Source organism: Eurypyga helias, unplaced genomic scaffold (assembly GCF_000690775.1).
Source record: "Eurypyga helias isolate BGI_N326 unplaced genomic scaffold, ASM69077v1 scaffold18269, whole genome shotgun sequence".
Taxonomy (NCBI): Eukaryota; Metazoa; Chordata; class Aves; order Eurypygiformes; family Eurypygidae; genus Eurypyga; species Eurypyga helias.
In genome coordinates this window covers 743-18,876 of record NW_010274142.1, presented here as the reverse complement: position 1 = coordinate 18,876, position 18,134 = coordinate 743, and the positions used below count along the sequence as shown (strand labels likewise).

The window sequence follows — 18,134 nt, the reverse complement described above, 5'->3', positions numbered from 1 at the left end:
GATGTCATCTACCTACTTTGTAGCAACATAAGCCTGCGGGCTTGGAATTAATTTGTGAATCACTGTAATGCATATATGCAATTTTTTTTGTGGCACATTGGAGATACTGTTTTGTCATGTCCATTTGATTTTTTTTCTTTCCCCCTTTAGTATACTGTTTTGTACTGGTCTTTACTGCGATTGGTGTGATCCTGTGCTGTGGGTAGGTCTAGGGTTCCTGCAGCCAGATGCATTAAGATGGTACAAAATCCATAGCTGGTTTGAACTCGCTATGTTGAGGGATTCTTTTTCTTGTCCAAAAAAAAAGTGCAGATGGGTTTTGTATGAGTCAGTAGAGTTTACACTTGGTCAGACATTATCTTGCCACAAAAAGTTGTAGTGGTTCTTGCACAGCTAGCCAAGCCCTTGTCTCCACTGGCTCCTTCTTGCATCCTCCCTGCTTTTGGTGTCCATGGTCCCTGTGCTTGGAGCTCAGATGTTCTCCTAGGAGCCAGGGGACCCTGTCCTTCAATTTTCTTTTTGATTGCTCACTGCAGCTGGGCCTTCCTCCTGCAGTGATTTAGTTCAGGGACTGAAATTGGAAAAGGGACAAATCTTTTAAAAAATGTTTTTTCCTGCTTGTTTCTTCTGACCCTGTTCACTCACAGAATCGGGTGTGAGCATGGGGAGGGGATGCTTCCTGATGGGGTGGGGGACAAGGGGCAACACTGCTCTTTTTAGCTGCAGTGAGCCCTTACATTGAATGTTCCAACATCCTGAATATTGTCTTGGTAATTTCAGGCCCCTTTCTGTCTGGCTTTTACTTAATGCTTTGCTATCTTTATCACTTTCTTATCTTATAGGTAACTACAAAATGATCATTTAACTTGATCAAGGATCTTTCAGAGGATTGAAGTTACTGGTCTGTGACTTCTTAAGTCTTCTCCCACCTTTTTTTTTTCTTTTTACAAAGGTAGGTGAGGCATGATGCTTCTCCAGCCTTCTGTGGCCTTCCCATATTCCTGTAAATTTTCAAAGATGGTCACTGATGCTTCGGAGATCACTTTGACTGGTTTCTTGCATGCTTTCAGGTGAATGCCGTTATTTCCTCTCAGCCTACTGCTGTTTTGCGAACATCTGTTAAGCTGTTCTTTTCTAACCTGCTCATTTCTCCCATTTTCAAATTAATTTTGCTTTTCACGTTTCACTCTTTCTTCTGGACACCGAAGGAGCATTTGTACTTCAGCCTTTGCATCATTTGCTTTCCTTTTCTGTTTGCCAATGAGCGTGTAACTATTTTCCTCTTCTAATGTGCCCGCTTCTCTCCAGTTTTCTTGTGATTGAAGCGTTCTTAGTAACAGTGGTGCTGATTTAGACTGAGACACCATCTAACTCAGTATCCTTCTAGGAAAGAATAAAACCAGGACAAGTATCTATGATATTTTCCAGCTACTCTTCCAGCCTCCAGCTCCTTTCAGATGAAGGGATCTCTTGAGTTTAATGTGAGCTGTCTAACCGTGAACAATCAATAGATTTGTCCTTCTAGTACTTGCCCTGTCTTTTGTTGAATTCATGTAAAAATTTCCATTGTTTTTTGGAGAAGTACTGCTAGAAGTTACCTGCTGATAAAGTCACATGTGTTTGTTTTGTTCTGAAGCTGACCCTGGCTGGCTTCATGTGATAGTTGTTAGCACTTACTCTCTGAAGAGATGGTGAATAATGTACCCGTTCACCATCTTTACACTACTCGTGATTTTACGGACCTCTGTTGCCCGTCTTGCATCCTCATTTGTTACATGGGTGCCGTTCCATGGCAAAGAATCTTATCTGGGCAGCATCTCTGGTCAATACGTTTCTCTGAAGCCTCAGGACAGTGAAGTGCAAGGACAGGGGTACTTGCAGTCCTTGTCCAGCCCACCTGAGGGGAGATGCTGAAAGCCAGGCTCTTGCACAAGATATCTCATGTGCAGTTTCATACACAGCCTCGCTGTCCTTTAGTGCTGTGTTGAAATCAGCAGGAGTTTCAGATGTTCCTTATGGGGATACATACCTGTGCTGAGATGCTGAGGGAGGGGATGGTGTCCCTAGGGCCTTTGCTGTGGGATGGTGGGTGGAGTCTCGGTCTCCTCTCAGAACTGCTCTCCCCTGCTCTTTTCAGAGATCAGCCAGCCTGGCTGAGACCACTTAGCGATGACAAAACAAAAGCTTCTGCTTGATGGGACACTTCCCTTGCTTCTGATCGTGGCCTGTGAAGCTCAGCAGCTCCAGAGGAGTCATGTTGCTGCTAGTTCTGGTCCTCTGTGCGAGAAGGAGGCAGAGTCCTGGGGAAGCCTTTTCAGCAGTGAGCGGCTAGATGCCTGGATCTGTTCCCTCCTCGGTTCGTTGATGGTGGGGCTGAGTGGGGTCTTCCCCTTGTTGGTGATTCCGTTTGAGACAGGAGCTGCTCTGCGGTCAGAAGGTAAGCCTGCTACCTGTGTTAGCCTTTCTGAAACCAAAAGTCTTGGGTTGTGCCTGAACCGCACAGTGATGGACAGGACCTTGTCACAGAAATACTGTCCTCTAAAATAGACAGTCTGTTTCTGGTGCTTTGGTCCATACCCGCCAATTTGATAGAGAGTTCTTGAACAAACTCAAGCCCTGGATGGAGCTTGTACAAAAAGTATTGTTTGTTTTGCACCCTGCTTGGTCGGGGACCATCCCACACACTGCTGTCCCAGCCAAGTGGTGCAAGAGCTTTTTCTTGCACTCCAGCTATTTGTTTTGTGCTCTCTCCTTTGAAGGCTTGCTTGCAGATGCTTCCAATTTAGGTCTCTTTGTGCTTTAGATGTTTTGGTGCTCAGCTGGCTTGTGATTGGGTTTTGTTGTGTTGTTTTTTTTTTTTTTTTAGCCGGATCACACCGTTTGAAGCAGTTGTTGAGTTTTGCAATTGGTGGACTCCTGGGGAATGTGTTTCTGCACCTGCTTCCCGAAGCCTGGGCCTACACATGCAGTGCAACAACAGGTTTGGAAGCCTTATGTGCCTAGAAGCAGTCTGTCCTGTGCCTACTGCTACATTTTCTGAGTATGTTCAATCTTGAAAACACAAGACCAGACAGACTGGGTCAGCCCGAACACTGGCCTAAGCTGGTATTCTCTTTCAAACAACGTATAAAAGCAAATGCTTAGGGAAGGATATAAGAACAATAAAAACACATAATGCTTCATCTGTGTACTCTGAAGTTTTCCGAAGGTTTTGAGATTGGAGGTTTCCTCAGTTGGCCACAGTTTGTTTTTTATGTTTAATAACTTGGAATGGATTTCTTGTCTAGAAACTTCTCCTATCTTGCCTTGGACTCCTGTAAATCTCTGTTGATTTTCCTTTGTCCTTTCTGTAAGGAAAGGGCATGCTTCTTTAACCTGATGGGAACTTACGAATGTGTGTGTGGTCTGGTACATGAACGTGTGCACCACCTCAGGTGGGGATTCTGCTCCATCAGATGCATCTTGTCTATAAGTCTGTCCCTATAACAGTGTTATGCCTAGGGCGTCTTTCTTGGGACTAACTGGGCCCCTCTGCTGGGTATTTTGATCTATGGGAGCCCAAATGTGGTGTTCTCTCAAGAAAAAGTCATGGGAAATTGTTCATAGAGCCATGACTAAGATGGGGAGGGTGGACAGGAGGAGGAAAAGGAAAACCAAGTGACAGGAACCTGTGTCCGCCAGCAAAATAAGCACTGTTTGTGTTGGGATAGAGCTCGTAGTATCAGTGTATCTCCTTCACCCCTCAGATAGCCACGGTTGTTGAAACCTGTAGTAATTGTATCTCTCTGCTTCAGCAAACTGATAGCACAGAAGGCAAGTGCTGCTTGCATCCCACCTGTTGAGAAACTGTGCTGGGTTCAGCCAGGAAGGGGTTAAATCTAAGAAGTCATTTCCTTGCTGAAAATGTGAGAAAGGGAGAAGGGTGTCCTGGGCTTCCCAGACTTCCTTGCACTTATGACCCAGAATTTCAAATCTGCTAGGCCTTGGGTCCTTTTCTTCCTCATGGCTCTAGCACTGTCAGCAGAACTTGCTGTCCTTGTTTTGCACTTTCTAGAGTGGTTCCCCAATGCCTGTCTTCCTGCTCTAGCTTGTTTGCTTCTGCCAGGCTGTCCTGAAGCATAAAGGTTTCCTTGACCCACGTAAGCCCCATTACAGTGTCATTCTGTTCTTCCCCTGCAGTGCAGTCCTATTTCTGCAGCCAGGCTGAATGGATGGTTATCGCATAAGCTTGGCTGAAATTGAAAGGAAAGTTTATAGCTTTGGGCTTAATAACTCGCCCAGGTGTGGCAGAAAGGGGAAGGTGAGTCTGTAGCTCCACTAATGACTGATTTCATGTCAGGGCTTGCTGCTCCGTAGATAGAGCTATAGGATTTTTGTTGATGTAATCTTCGCTTGCCTTTGGAGCTCAGGGAAATTCATGTTGTTGTCAGGAAATATTCTGGATTGCACTATTGAAACAAAAGGGGTGGGAGCTCTCACTGAATGTCCTGAGATGGGGATATCTGTTTGATCAAGAATGAGCAATTTAAACTAATTTTCTTTGAGATGTTTGCTCCTTATTCCTTGCAGGAGGTGTTTCCATTGTCATTTCTTGGGAGGTTTTTGGGGTTTTTTTTGTCTTGGAACTGCTGGTTAAACTGTCTGGGGCTGGGTGGGTTCACACGTGGGAGATGCTGTGTGGTTGATAGTGACAAAGATTTCTCTCTTGCCCCTCAGGAGAAGGGCAGAGCTTTCAGCAGCAGAAGCTTCTGGGTCTCTGGGTGATCATCGGTTTCCTGACCTTCCTGGTGCTAGAGAAGATCTTCCTAGAGAAAGAAGAGAAGGAGTGTCCTGGTGTGGTAAGTTAGCAGCCAGAGGGGAGGGAGTGCTGAACTAAACACCTCATCTGCCCTATCTGACAGGCTCAGCAAGTGATCCTGGAGCTGTGAGTAGCTGGTCAATGCCTCTTGGGAGCTTTTTGCCACTTTGCCACTGGGCTCTAAAGGAAGGTGTTTTGTCTCCAGGCTTTGGTTTTGTGTTTTTAACTGACGTTTCTCACCTCTGGGCTGGTTGTGTTTATGATGTGTAAAAGAACTCCCCGTTTATGGGGAATGGGAGCTGCAGCTCTGCAGATGAGGCTTTTGCTCAAGTAAGCTTTGAGGGATGGCAGCTTGCTGATGAATGTTCCACTGAGCCATCGTGACTCAATCCCCTTCAGGTTCCTCAGTCAGAACAAAGACCAGCCTTCCCTGGAAGATGTTCTTCACTGCCCATTCTTCTTGAGTATGGCCTGGGCCAGGCGTTTGTTTGAGTAACTTTGTGTGGTGGAAGGGGTTTGTGGTTGGCCAGGTAATACTCAGTAATGGTCCAGAGGAGAGTTACCCAGCTGCAAAGGGGTGACGTAGACAGACGTACCAGATGGTAATTCCAAGATAGAGGAGAGCAGCTAGTCCTCAGACTTCTGCACAGCTCCTAGCAGCAACTCCTTAGGCTGTTCAGTTCTTGCTGTGCTGTGACTTCTGAAAAGTCAGGCATTGCATAAGAGCAATGAGTTGTTACTTTGACCCAACATGAGACCTTTAAGTTTGAAAGGAACTTAATCTTCTCATTTACAGGGAGACTGAAGTCTGAGATGAACGTTTTGTTGTTTGGAAGCTGACAATCCCAGCTATAAAATAACTTTTTAAACTCAATTATTCTGATGCACTGGGGAGAGAAAGACACTTTTTTTTTTTGTTTCCCCCTGTCCCTTGCCCAGGTGGAGTTGTATTTCTCTGGGCAGCAGCTGCCAGCAGGAGTGGCGGGCTCAGTCCCTCATCTTTCCAGTGGAACCTGGCTCATGCCAAGGGGATGTGACTCCAATTCCTCCTCTCTCTGCTTTCCTTCTTGTGGGGTGGTTGGGGAAGTCTTTGTTCTTGTTGTGTCACAGTGCTCTCTGAAATCTCTCTTATTTCTGGTAGTTATTATTAAATGGGGTACTAAAGCTGCTGATTGCATTGTAAGGACAAAAGGATTAAGGGTGAATGAAGATAGGATTTCTGACCCTGATTCATGCTTATTCATCACTGACAAAAAGGCAGTGACAACTTGTTTTCCCCTAATTTAGGGCTGTGATTCCAAAGCACCAGCTGGAAAGATTCCCAATGGAAGTGGCTACCCCCTGCAGAAGGTGGCAGGCCAATCCCAAAGAGCAGGAAGAGATTTGACCCAGTGTAATGGCTCCTCTCTTCAGTCTTGTCCAACAGACAACAGAATCAAGGTAAGAGACTCACAAACTGACCTTCACATCTTAGGTTTTCATGGCACATGTAAAATTCAGTCAGGAAGATGAGTTGTCCATGGAAAGAACTGCGCCTAGTAGGAAACTCTGTGTCTGAGTGAGTTATGCTTAATTTTGCTCTGTCAAAGTGTCTGTCCAGGTCACAGTAGGGAGGAAGTAGTAGACTTGGAGAAAATCTGCACTGCAGCTTATGCAAAAGAGGCAAAGTCACTGTTGTGAAGGCATAAGTCTGATGTGTGTTTTGGCTGTATCCTGAGACCAAAGTACGGTACTTTCACATTTTATTGCTCTATAACTAGTCATTATATCTTCATTTGCTTCAGTTTTTGTGCCATGATTTCTCTGTTCTCTAGTGCCTGCATTGTACCAATTGTGAGCTGCACGTTTCCTTTTAAGGCACCTTTTGGAAGCGTTTTGACTGTTGAAACTATCCACTGTAAAACTTAGAATTTCACTTGCTCAGATTAGCAGTTTGCCTGCTGCCAAAAAGGGCTTCTTGTCCACCTCTGCCTCCAAACCTGTATTTCCCATCACTTCCTTTGCACTGGACCTCACCTGACCCCACAGTGAGCCCATTCAGGGAACTAAAAGGGCAAAGAATTTGTTTTCTTTCCTCCCCCCTGTTTTATTTCTCTCCTAACTTCTTGAATCAGCTTGGCATGTAGACAGGCAGCCTGCAGTGCTGGGATAAGGGAGATCAGTAAACTCATAGGATTGGAGGTGGAGGAGGGAAAAGGAATACTGTACCGTTGGGCAGTGGCTAACCTCTAGATTGGCTTTGCTTTCAGTTGTATGTGCTATCTTTGCACTGCGGAAACCCTTGTCTGGGTGAACACACAAGCAAGAGAGTAAACGACCGACTTGGTGAAGGAGAACCTATAATTTGAGTTTGAAAGCCCATAAAAATATGCAAGATCGTAGGAGAGTAACTATGAACAGAAAGTGTGGCTGTGCAAACTACCCCGAACGTGGATATGTGGGCAGTCAGAGGTTCTTTAGTCTTTCTATTTTAAATCCCTTGCTGTAAGTTTCTAGCTCTTACTACACAGCGTGAGAGATGCTGAGGTCACTGGGTGGCTTTGGTATCTGCCGCGTTCATGTAATCTGTACAGAACATGGCACAAACAGGTTGGTGTTTCTAGAGGTGATGGTGGTGAAACCCATACTGCTGGGTTATGAAACACTGTGCCATTATTTTAGAAAGGTTTATATAAGGAACTATGGATTTAGGGGATGGTTAGCCTACCACTGATTTCAGGTAGAAATGAAACACTGATGGGGGGACATGATTGCTCAGGGACTGGGCTTAATGTAAAAAATAATAATTAATGCTAATTTATATGATCTTACAGAAGGTAAATTCTTGTCAACCAGACACTTTATTCAGTTGTAAGATTGTTTGATAAAGGTAATGACACTGACAAGTATATATAAAACACAACTTTCTCCCACATTCTAATAGAACTAGTACTGCGTGAAATCAACTTTTCTAATATTAGCTGTATTTAAAAATCAGTTGTTCTGTATAATCAACAGGGACTGGATTAATGCAGCCCCCCTCAAATCTGTTCACTGGTGGCTTATGATTTTTCTAAGTGGCTATTTGTAAAAACAGCATATCCACACATTTGCAGGTACTGCTGTATTACTTAAACGGCACACTGTGACTGCTTGAGGTCAGTGATGTTACTCAGTTTAGCTGACTTCATGGAAAGAACTGATTTTTTTAATGTGTTTTGATCCATGCAAATATTAAGGAACAGATTAAGAAAGAATGCAGATCATATTTACAAGATGGGCACAGTTTCTAGGAGGTCAGTGCCATGGAAAAAGGTATGAGAATCACGGTAGGAAATGAGCTGAACACATTCTTCCATTATGATGCTACAGGCAGGCAGGTGGGTGAGTGGGAAATAGTGTTTAAGAGAAGAGGGAAGTGTTCCTCTTCCTGATTAGCAGTAATGAAACAGCTAGCTGACTTTTTCCAGTAGTGTTATTCACAATATCCAAAATACTACTGATAATTTGTAAAGGGGTCAGGAAAGAGCTGAAGTAATTATTTTGAGTTTGCAGTACATGGTAAGAAGTGGTTTTCTTCAGTCTTTAGCTCTGTAGACGTGACAGATCAGGGGTGACAAGGTATACAGATACCCATGTAAGAGGCATGACTAAATTTGAATAGTTAAAGCTGTACCAAACAGCAGCAGACTAGAAATTAGACAGCTCTGTAACTGATGGTGACTTGCCAGTGGTGCAGCATACCCTAGAGGCATAGCAGATTCTTTGTCACTCCTGGGCTTTAGGCTGTGATTTAAGCTGCTTTCTACAAAGTAGACTATAGCTTAAGAAACAATGGGCTTGGTGCAGAAATTGAATGAGATTCTTTCAGTTGTGTTATGTAGAAGGTCTAGGCAACCATGGAGAGGCCTTCTAGCTTTAAAACACCAGCACATCTGTTCAGTCTCATAGACTGTTGTCAGTATGCATGAAATAGAAAGTAATGAGTTAACGTGTATAGTTTTAACTTTCTATCTTCTGAGCATATAATCTGAATATTTTAATGGGCTTTCGAAGCGGGGGAAATTATCAAAAGTACCAAGATATCCCTGCATTGTTAGCCTGTTTCCTTAGGCAACAACAGAAGCAGTCATTCCATCTGTCTGTCCATCTGTTCTGCCCTTCATTTTCAATAACTTTTGAACTCATAATTAATTTTACTCAAGTTCAAGAGAGGATAGAAGTCTTGAGGGTAATCAAATTTCTGCATCTTCCATGAAAATCAGCATGGCAGTAGGGGAGGAATGCAAACTAATGTCATGCTGAAAAACTCTGGTGGGAGTTAAGATGCTGCAGGCTGCTTGGTGGGTCTGGCCGGGCGGTGGGTCGCTGGGGAAGCCTCACTGCCCTGCCTGGCGGGGAAGCGGCTGCCGTGCAGTGCAGGGGGTAAGGGACATGCAGGAAAACGGGGTTGCTGGAAGTGAGCAAAGTAGGTGCTTACAAAGAAAAGAGAGAAAGCTATAGCAAGCCAGACTTGTTTGGTTCTACTGTTCACTCTGTAACCCCCTTTTTTTTTCAGAAAACAAAAAAGGGAAAGTTACTGTTTAAACAAACAGTCACCCCTCAGGAGTCAAAGTAAACTGTAATCAGTCGTGCTTTGTCCATATGTGTTAGAACTTCTGGTCTTTAGCTGCTGCTGCTGTAATAATTCATCCTAACTTGAAATCTGCAGGTGGGAGGCTTCCTTTGCACCCAAACATAGATCAGTTCTGTCCTGCATTGCGGTCTTTATTCCCTCAACAAGTAAAAACATTGTAGAGTACTTTTGCCTTTTTTATTCTTTCTTTTTCCCTGTGGCACATGGGGTCCTTGCTGATTTGTAGAAGTGTGTTTTATTGCACGGTGACATTAATTCTGAAGCGTGAACATAAAACACTTCATCTGGCTGTGCTCTTTATGAACAACAGGAACATCCTATTAGGAATTCGCAGGCTGTAAATGTCAGAGGCTCATAACTGTCAAATCAACCCAATTTATTTCTGAGCACTCCAAGGCTTTGCTTCTTTCAGTGACAGCTTTAGCCCAAGCCACTGACAAGAAAAAGTCATAATGTTTTAATCATGAAGTCTATTTTTTCCCTATACAGTGGTATAGGGAAGCGTTTTTCTGTAAAACTTCTGTGAATAATTATTACTAGCCTGTGGGGAAAATGCAATCACATAAAATCCCAACATAAGAAGGAGAAATTTTAGACAGTCATTTGACTGAAAATGAGGAGTGAGAAGTAAAACTGCTGTGTTCATGCGTCTGCCTGCATGCATCCCTTTGTGATCCCCTTCTTACAAAAACATGCAGGGAACTTCTGCATCCGTTGTGGAGATGTTACTTAGGTTATTACTTCAACGTGATCTGTAGTTAGACTTTGCTGAATTCTTTATTTTGATGTTTAATTGTTGTCGTGGTTTAGCCAAAACCAGCACAATTGTCAATGCACTTAAAGTTTAGAGCCTATAAAGATGTCCTGAGAGTGTGCGGTAGAAGTGCCCTGCAGAAAGGTGGTGCTTTGGAGAGAGACTAGTCAGAAAGCCCCACCTGAGTGGTGGCATACAGATGGCAGGAAGAAAAGATGCCCCAGGCAGAGTCTGATAGAAACAGAGAGCAGAAGACCAAAAAGGGCTCATGAAACCCATCAGCACTTGCGGTTTCCAGCTGAACTTCAGCATTTGATGCTATGGTGAAGTAATAGGTTAATGCCTCACACTTTCTAGACAGTCTCTCCACGTGCTGGATGCTGCCCAGTATCTGGAGTTAATGTATGCCAGCTTAGTTCTTGCAGTCCAGAGACAGCCTGATGTATATTGGCTAACACCTGGTTTGAACTGCAGTACCTCAAGACCCACACGCAGTAGTTTTTGTTAGATCTCATGGGAAAAAACCCGCAAAACTGAGCAAAAGAGCTGGGGTGGTACCCTCATAAATCACTTCAGGTCACATACTAAGAATTTGTCTGGAGATGACCGTAGTTAGCGTGACAGGGAAGTCTAACATGGAGATGGACTTGTGAGGAAGGAAGCTGCTTTATGGCTTATGGTTTTAAGAAATGCACACACATGCTATCCAGCCTTCTAGTGGGTGGTTTTTCGGTGACTGTCATCACTATCTTCTCTTTTTATTCTTTGTTAAGGGAAAGCAAACCCACAGGCACAAGCTTTTTTAGTGCAATGTTTGAAGATTTGTTTAGTTATAAAAAGCAGTTTCAGCAGCATTTGTTCTGTTGCATTGTTCTTGCCAGCTTTTGAAGAGGAGATACTTAAGGCTTGGATATTAAAGTACATGGCTAGAAAACAAGGTCAGGTTATATTTGAAGCTGGTTACCTGTGTAAATTAGCATTACCTAAAATTGGTTTGCTTTAGAATCAGATGTATTCTTGCATTTTGGCTTTCTTCTTTTTCCTTTCTCTCTTTCTGTTTTTAGAGCTCTTTGTCCTTTGCATAAGATGGTTATCATAATCTCAGACACTACTTGCCTACCCTAAAACTTAGTTTACTCAAAAACTGAACATAACATTTAATTTGTACTTGAGCACAGACATAGTTAAAGATCTTCACCAGGAGTGCCATGTCCTGGACCTTTTCCATCTGATCATGACTTTGTATAACCTGTGCCTAAGGCATGTGCTTTCTTTTATCTTGTTATGTCTCTTCCTTTACCAGGGGCTCTTCCTTCTCTTTGCAGATTAGTGGATACCTCAATCTGCTGGCCAACACCATTGATAACTTTACACATGGCCTGGCAGTAGCAGCCAGCTTCCTGGTTAGCAGAAAGGTAAGGTTTCTGTCACCAGATGTGTACTGAATTGTTCTCAAGTGTGATGCAAACTGCAAAAAACCCAAAGATGTGAGGAGTTCCTGCCTACAGTAAAAACCAATCCTATTCTCACCCTCTGATGCAGACTTTCTTCAAGCTTGGAAACAGTCATTTGTACTGGTATTAGGGGAAGGGTTAGCTCATCTACCCTTTTGTTGAATAGTTCTAAACTGAGTAACTAGTCTTTAGCTTGGAGAAAGGGACCTTGACATGCTGATGAAAGTTTCATCTCAGGCACTGGTTACTAATCACCACCTCTCCTCTGCTACAGGTTGGGTTCCTAACCACAATGGCCATTCTCCTGCACGAAATCCCACATGAGGTGAGAAGGCTTTGTATCCTACCATTGTGTGGGATTACAAAGGTGGCTCATCTGCAAGGAGGAGGGCTTGGTCTGGGTAACATTTTTTTGTTGCTTTGAAAGCTTCTCCCTCTGGGAGACTGGCAATGTGGAAAACTAGAAACAGTCTTGAAGCACGGGTCTTGTTGTGGATGGCCTTTGTGACTGAGAACGTTCATATTCATTAACTGTCGGGTCTTGGTTTTCTTAGGTTGGAGACTTTGCAATCCTACTTCGGGCTGGGTTTGACCGCTGGAGCGCAGCCAAGATGCAGCTTTCCACAGCTCTTGGGGGAATTCTAGGAGCCTGCTTTGCAATATGTGCTCAGTCGCCAAAAGGAGCAGGTAAGGCTCCCTGGGAGCTCTGTAGGAGTGGGAAGGGTGACTTATCGTCCCCATGTGTGTATCTTTTTTCCCTTCTCTGCTCTCTCCCATGGCTTTGTCTCAGTGACAACAAAAGCTTTCTGTATTTGTACAGGGGAAACAGTAGCCTGGATCCTCCCTTTCACTTCTGGAGGATTTCTGTATATTGCCTTGGTAAATGTTGTGCCTGATCTCCTGGAGGAAAAGAATCCATGGTAAGTGCTCCCTCCTGTCCTGCTGCTGCAATTCTAGCTGCCAGGGAGCAGAGATACAAGCCTTCCTCATGCCTGTTCTCTGAGCACATGAATGCCAGCTTTCCAAATCCCATGGGCAAGTCTGGAATAGACTGCTACACTAGCTATTGCATTTATGGGACTACCGAGACCCTATCAAACATGAGAACCTTCAGCTGGGTCAGTCCCAAGATTATGTCAGCGCATCATGTAGCATGGCCAGCTAGAGCAGGTTGCTGGGAAACATGTCCAGTAAGGTGACCCGTTACCCAGTCTGTCTTGTCAGCTTCTGGCATGTACTGGTTTAGGGACTGTCTGAACCAGGGCCCCATAGAGGCATGTGTGGCTGATGACCACATGTGAATCTATCCTTCACATGCTCCTCTCATCCCTTTTTGACCCCATCCATTAGGGTCAAAACTTTGGGCTTCTGTGATCTCCCTTTGGCAGTACATTCACATAGTGTGAGTGCCCTGTGTTAAATGATGCTGCTTATTATTTGTCTTTTAGACTCCTGCTTATTAATTTTGATTTGATGTTGTTGTGTGAGGAGAAAATAAGTTTTTCTCTCTTTATTATTCAGCATTTCCTAGTTTGTTACCGTATCCCACCTCAGTCTACATCATCTACCGTATCCCACGCTCTTCTACATCAGCGTACCATATATTCTGGTATATTTGGTCTCCCCTCATCTGTATTATTCGAGTTTCTTGCAGTCTGATTAAGGCTGTAGCAGGGCCAAATCCAGTTGTATCACAGTAAAGGCCCTCTCAGATCTGCCCCAGAATGTTCTCTCCTATTTCAGTTGTAATGAGATGGGTAGCTTCAGTAGTTTAAACAAGAGGCCTTTGCTCACCTAGTTCATTTTGACAGAACAGTTAAGGAAATGCTCAAAAACCAGCTCCACGGTTGTATCTGAGGAGGCAGGAACTTTTGGTGGAGAAATGTTAATGACCAGTTGGGAGCTTGCTTTTCAGGTAGTAACTCTTGTGCGGGCAGAGCTGTTGGCACAGTATGCAGAGGTGGTGGGTATGCAGTCACGTCAATCCAGCATAAACCTGAAATGGTGCTAAAAGAATGGCAAAATTAATATTTTTTTATTTAATTTTATTATTTTCCTAACTGTAGTTGTTAGCTGAATGAGGTCCCTAATGTATCTGTGTTCATGCTGCAGAAGTGCTGGTTTTCTTGTGAAAGAAAGGATGAGAATATATACCTGAGTAGCTGCATGACTGAATTGGCTTAAATTGATTTTCGACACCCCAAGTTGGGCCTTGCAGCCGAGTTGAACAAATACATGTCTGATTATAGACAACTTCTTTGCTTGTAGAGTCTTGTCAGCTGTGTTGGTGACTTCATACAGGTGCTGTGTTCTCCTTGTGGTAGGTTTGGAAGGGCGAAGAACAAACTGTTTGTGAGCCTCTACACTGCTGCCTATTGTGATTGGTCTGTGGCTCCTCCTAATTTTGCTGTTTCTTTCCCAGGAACTCCCTGCAGCAAATTCTGCTCCTGTGTACAGGCATTACGGTCATGGTGCTACTCTCGCTCACAACTGAGTGACCTCTGCGTGGACCTCATGATGCTCCCCAGAGCCACCGCAGTGACTCTGAGCTGTTACAAAGCAATAAGGAACACTAATGTTACTTCCTGTGTGTGTGCGTGCAGGTCTGGCTGCTAGTATGAGAAGCAGGTGAGAAAGAGGTCTGGGTGTGCAGGACTTCATTCCCTGGCTCTCCTACCCCTGTTCTGCTAAAATCCGCACATCAGGGCTTCCGTTTTTTTGGGGTTTTTTGTTGCTTCTTTACGGAGCAGAAGACACGGTGAACAGAAATGAACTGAACTGCTCCACAGTGAATGGACAATGTTTCATTCAGTTCGTTCTGATGGAACTGCACCTCCTAAGCTCTTGTGTGAAAACAACAGAGGCGATTCTTGTAGCTGATGAAGAGGAAGGACTTTTCCTACAACTCTACGGGCTGGAGGCGGAACAGGGATGGCAAAGCAACAATAACGGCTTTAGCCAGAACTCCCTGCCCATGAGAAGGTAACGGTGCTATGAGGTAGAGGGGAAAGGACCCTTTCCAACTTGATCTCCAGCTTTTCATTGACATCACGTGTTCCTAAAGGTAGTATTAGCCTCAGCAGTCCACCGCTTTGTTCTGTTTTGTATTTGTTTATGTTGAAATCGAGCCAAAAGCTTGAGGCACTTTAGGACAAGTCACTACAGTTAAATGGCTCAGCTTGGAGATTACTCGCCTCATCCCTAACCACTCCCATAGCCAGCACAGCCTAACTATTTGTCTGAAAAATGGTCAGTAAATGTTTCTTCTCTTGTCATACTACCAGCTCACCTATATGTGGAAGGAAAGCCATGTAGCTGTTGCAACTGAGCTCCCACTCCTCATAACCATTAGCTGAACGTGGCTCTGAGCCTGCTCTTGAGATCCGAGTCACCCACTCTCTGCCCCACACCACATTTCAGAGCTCTCTTGAGGTGTAGCGTGTTAGCCCTGCCTGGTGTGCTACAGCAGCTCTAGGCTGTCATGGCAGAGGTCTGGGCAGTTTGCGCAACAGTTGAACACTACAGCCTGGTCTGCAGCCGATAATCATAGAATCCCAGAATGGTTTGGGTTGGAAAGGACCTTAAAGACCATCTAGTTCCAACCCCCCTGCCATGGGCAGGGACACCTTCCACTAGACCAGGTTGCTCAAAGCCTCATCCAGCCTGGCCTTGAACACTGCCAGGGATGGGGCATCCACAGCTTCTCTGGGCAACCTGTTCCAGTGCTTCACCACACTCACTGGGAAGAAAGACTTAATCCCTGGTTAGCTTTTCCTGTGTTCGGTGTAGACTATTTAAGAGCACGCTATAACCAAAAATATAGATGGTAGCCTATTCCTGGGCTTCTTACCTCGCAGTGGAGTTAGTCTGTGGGGATGAATGGATAAGAAATAATACTGACAGCCCTTCAAGTAAAGGGCACAGCAGCAAACAATACTGAAGGGAGGATGAAACGGGAAGGGTGAAACTGCTGGTGAAAAGATTTAAAAAAACGTGTCTAGAAAAACCATGTGCTAAGTAAGGAATGAAAGGGGTATGAAAGGCTGACAGTAAGTAGGCTTTAAAAGGAGGAGTTTGTTGTGTGACGCTTGGGATAAAATTTTTGGCAATTTGAGACAAAAAAAAAAAAGACATTTCTAGTGCTTTCCCACATCCCAGCTCATGGGACCGACCAGGCCATCGTTCCATGGGGATGTTTTGTGGCCACAGAGACGTGCACCGTTACCAGATCATCTTTTCTGCAGAGGTTATCCTCACTGTGCTTAAATCTGTTTAAAAACAGGTCTAATTGAACTAGAGGCGTCATTGGACACAAAACAGGTGCCGCCATGGGAACAGCACCAACTCAGCTGTGTCTTGGAACAGCTTTTGTAAATGAGCACAGCCCTCCAGTCCGCACAGGGCCTTGTCGAGAAGGCTCGGCCCTTAAGAGGGCGATTTGGGTCAGTGCGAGAGGCAGGTATGCTGCCCACAGCAGAGGCATTTACGAAGAGATTCCTGAACTGTTGACACAGTTCTTTTTTTATGACAGCTCCTGTCCTACTTTTCAGAGAGCGCTGGAGAGCTCGTGCTTGCAGTGCTCTCTGCCCAGGAACCGTTGCCTAAAATTTTTTCAGCTTTCCATACCCCAGGCTTACATCAGTAATTAGTTTCACTGTAACGAGGGAGGCTTAGTGCAATATTTTTTTTATTCCTCTTTGCCAACTACTTCCCCTATCATTCAGTTGTCATGGAGTCTGAAGGTACCATCCACTTCCGGCTTTCCTGGAAGGAGGATTAATCTGGTTAGCCTGCAGGGACTGGGGGAGTATGCTAGCTTTGGGGGATCCCCCTCCCCACCCAGGGACTGCAGCTAAGCGGCCCCTGTACTAGGGCTCTGGAGGAAGCAAGTTTGCAGAGAAAGAAGTGCCTGTTGTTTCCCAAGATGTCTTTCTCAAAATGAGGCTGGCATTTCAGTTGAGGCATTGCCAGGTGAGAGCCCGTGAGTTGGCGTTGTTGCATCAGCGCTGAGCCTTGCCAAGACTGAAAACCACAGTCAGGATTCTGGGCTCAGCGTTCAGGAATGCAAAGTGGATGACACTGTAGAAAGGAAATTCTGAGTTGTTTTTTTTTTTTCGCTGCTAGCACAGGCCTGGACAGTCTCTGTGGTTCCTGGGAAGATACCCTAGTAGGAGGTAGCACGGGGCTTGTGGGAGAGGGGGACTCGTTAGCTTTCCAGTACATCAGCCCTGGGGCTGAGGATGGAGAGTCTTGGGAGGAAATGCAGCATCACTCCACCACATTTGTCACTTTTGGAAATGCAGAGAGAATCGTATTTTCTAGCTCTATTTTTTCAGCTGCTCTTACGCGTTTTCCCCCTTCATCTGTATTGGTCTGCTCTGCGTTGAGACAATAGAGATGAAATAAATGGATTCCCATGTGGGTTTGTGGGTTTTTTTGTTGAAGCTATTGCTTTTCTTTGAGTTACAAATGCAATTCAAATTTCATATGAATTACAGAGCAGTATCTCTGGGTTAGTCTAGAGAAGTCTGGGCTCTGTCTTGCCCTCTTTTCTACTCCTCAGACTTTCACAACTGAAAGAAAAGGTTCTCATCCAGTTTCCTGTTCCTGCTGCCATAGCACAGGAGGGCTGTGGTCTAATCATAATTCCTGGCTGCTGCTCTGGGTTCCCTAAAAAGCATCACCAGGTGAGTTGCTCCTCTTTGAGGGCAGAGGTTGCATGGGAACTAAGAACTCTACTTTGTTGTGATCTGTTGTTTTTTGAATCTAAAAAACCTCAAGGCCTATGCGATACCAGTTAACACGAAGCTGGTTACCTGCCATGTGGGACAAAGGTGCAGCCATCAAACGTTGTGTGTAGGAATTACCCAGAAAGGAGTAACGGGATTTTCTCTACCCTTCAAAACCACAGGTTCAGAACATGTCTTACTCCACTCTCCGTGTGAGTCTTTCAAACTATAAACGCTGAATGGTAGTACATAGTTCTTACCAGAAGTTGTCTTTAAGAAGAAGGAAAACCATAACCCAAGAGCTGGAAGAAGCTGAAGGCGGGTAGGTGATCAAGGGCATGATTTCACGGTCTGGGAACTTTGCCAGCAGTCTACATTTTGGAATCTCAGTCCCTGGCTTTGCCACGCTGCACTCTGTGGCTGTGCTGTGAGCCTCCCTCCCCCATCCATTTTTCCTTCTCAAAAGCAATCAAAAATAACATGGATTAATCAGCTGCCTGGTTCACAGGCTCCATAAAGAGTGGCTCTGACACAACTGCAGTAGTACAGAGGCGAGAACAATTGGAAGGAGTCTCATACATGGGAGCTTTCTAAGGAGACGGTCTTGCCGAAGCCCCTGCCTTCGGAAACTCTTGCCTGAGGAGTGATGTAGAGAGTAGGGTGACATAATAGGATTGCAGATTTAGCAAATGTGAATATTCGTTTCTTTCCAGGAAAGAGCTGTTATAATGGACGGATTTTCCCATGTTATATAGAGCAGTGATTGTATTTGAAAACCGTTTTT

At 44.7% G+C, this 18,134-nt stretch overlaps 1 protein-coding gene across 1 annotated transcript; it reads left to right on the top strand.

Moving 5' to 3' along the window:
• The first annotated feature begins 2,169 nt into the window (after positions 1-2,169).
• SLC39A13 (solute carrier family 39 (zinc transporter), member 13) lies at positions 2,170-14,119 on the top strand. The gene is made up of 9 exons (XM_010159730.1): positions 2,170-2,437; positions 2,867-2,980; positions 4,717-4,838; positions 6,086-6,238; positions 11,493-11,582; positions 11,896-11,946; positions 12,176-12,308; positions 12,442-12,541; positions 14,044-14,119. Exons 1-9 carry the CDS (start codon positions 2,170-2,172, stop codon positions 14,117-14,119), a joined length of 1,107 nt encoding a protein of 368 aa, XP_010158032.1.
• The last annotated feature ends 4,015 nt before the right edge of the window (positions 14,120-18,134 follow it).

Excerpts from the sequence above, each read along its gene's own strand:
- SLC39A13 (XM_010159730.1), top strand. The coding sequence starts at position 2,170 with ATGACAAAACAAAAGCTTCTGCTTGATGGGACACTTCCCTTGCTTCTG. Across the intron at positions 2,438-2,866 it reads AGCTGCTCTGCGGTCAGAAG|CCGGATCACACCGTTTGAAG; the intron begins GTAAGCCTGCTA and ends TTTTTTTTTTAG. Across the intron at positions 4,839-6,085 it reads AGAAGGAGTGTCCTGGTGTG|GGCTGTGATTCCAAAGCACC; the intron begins GTAAGTTAGCAG and ends CCCCTAATTTAG.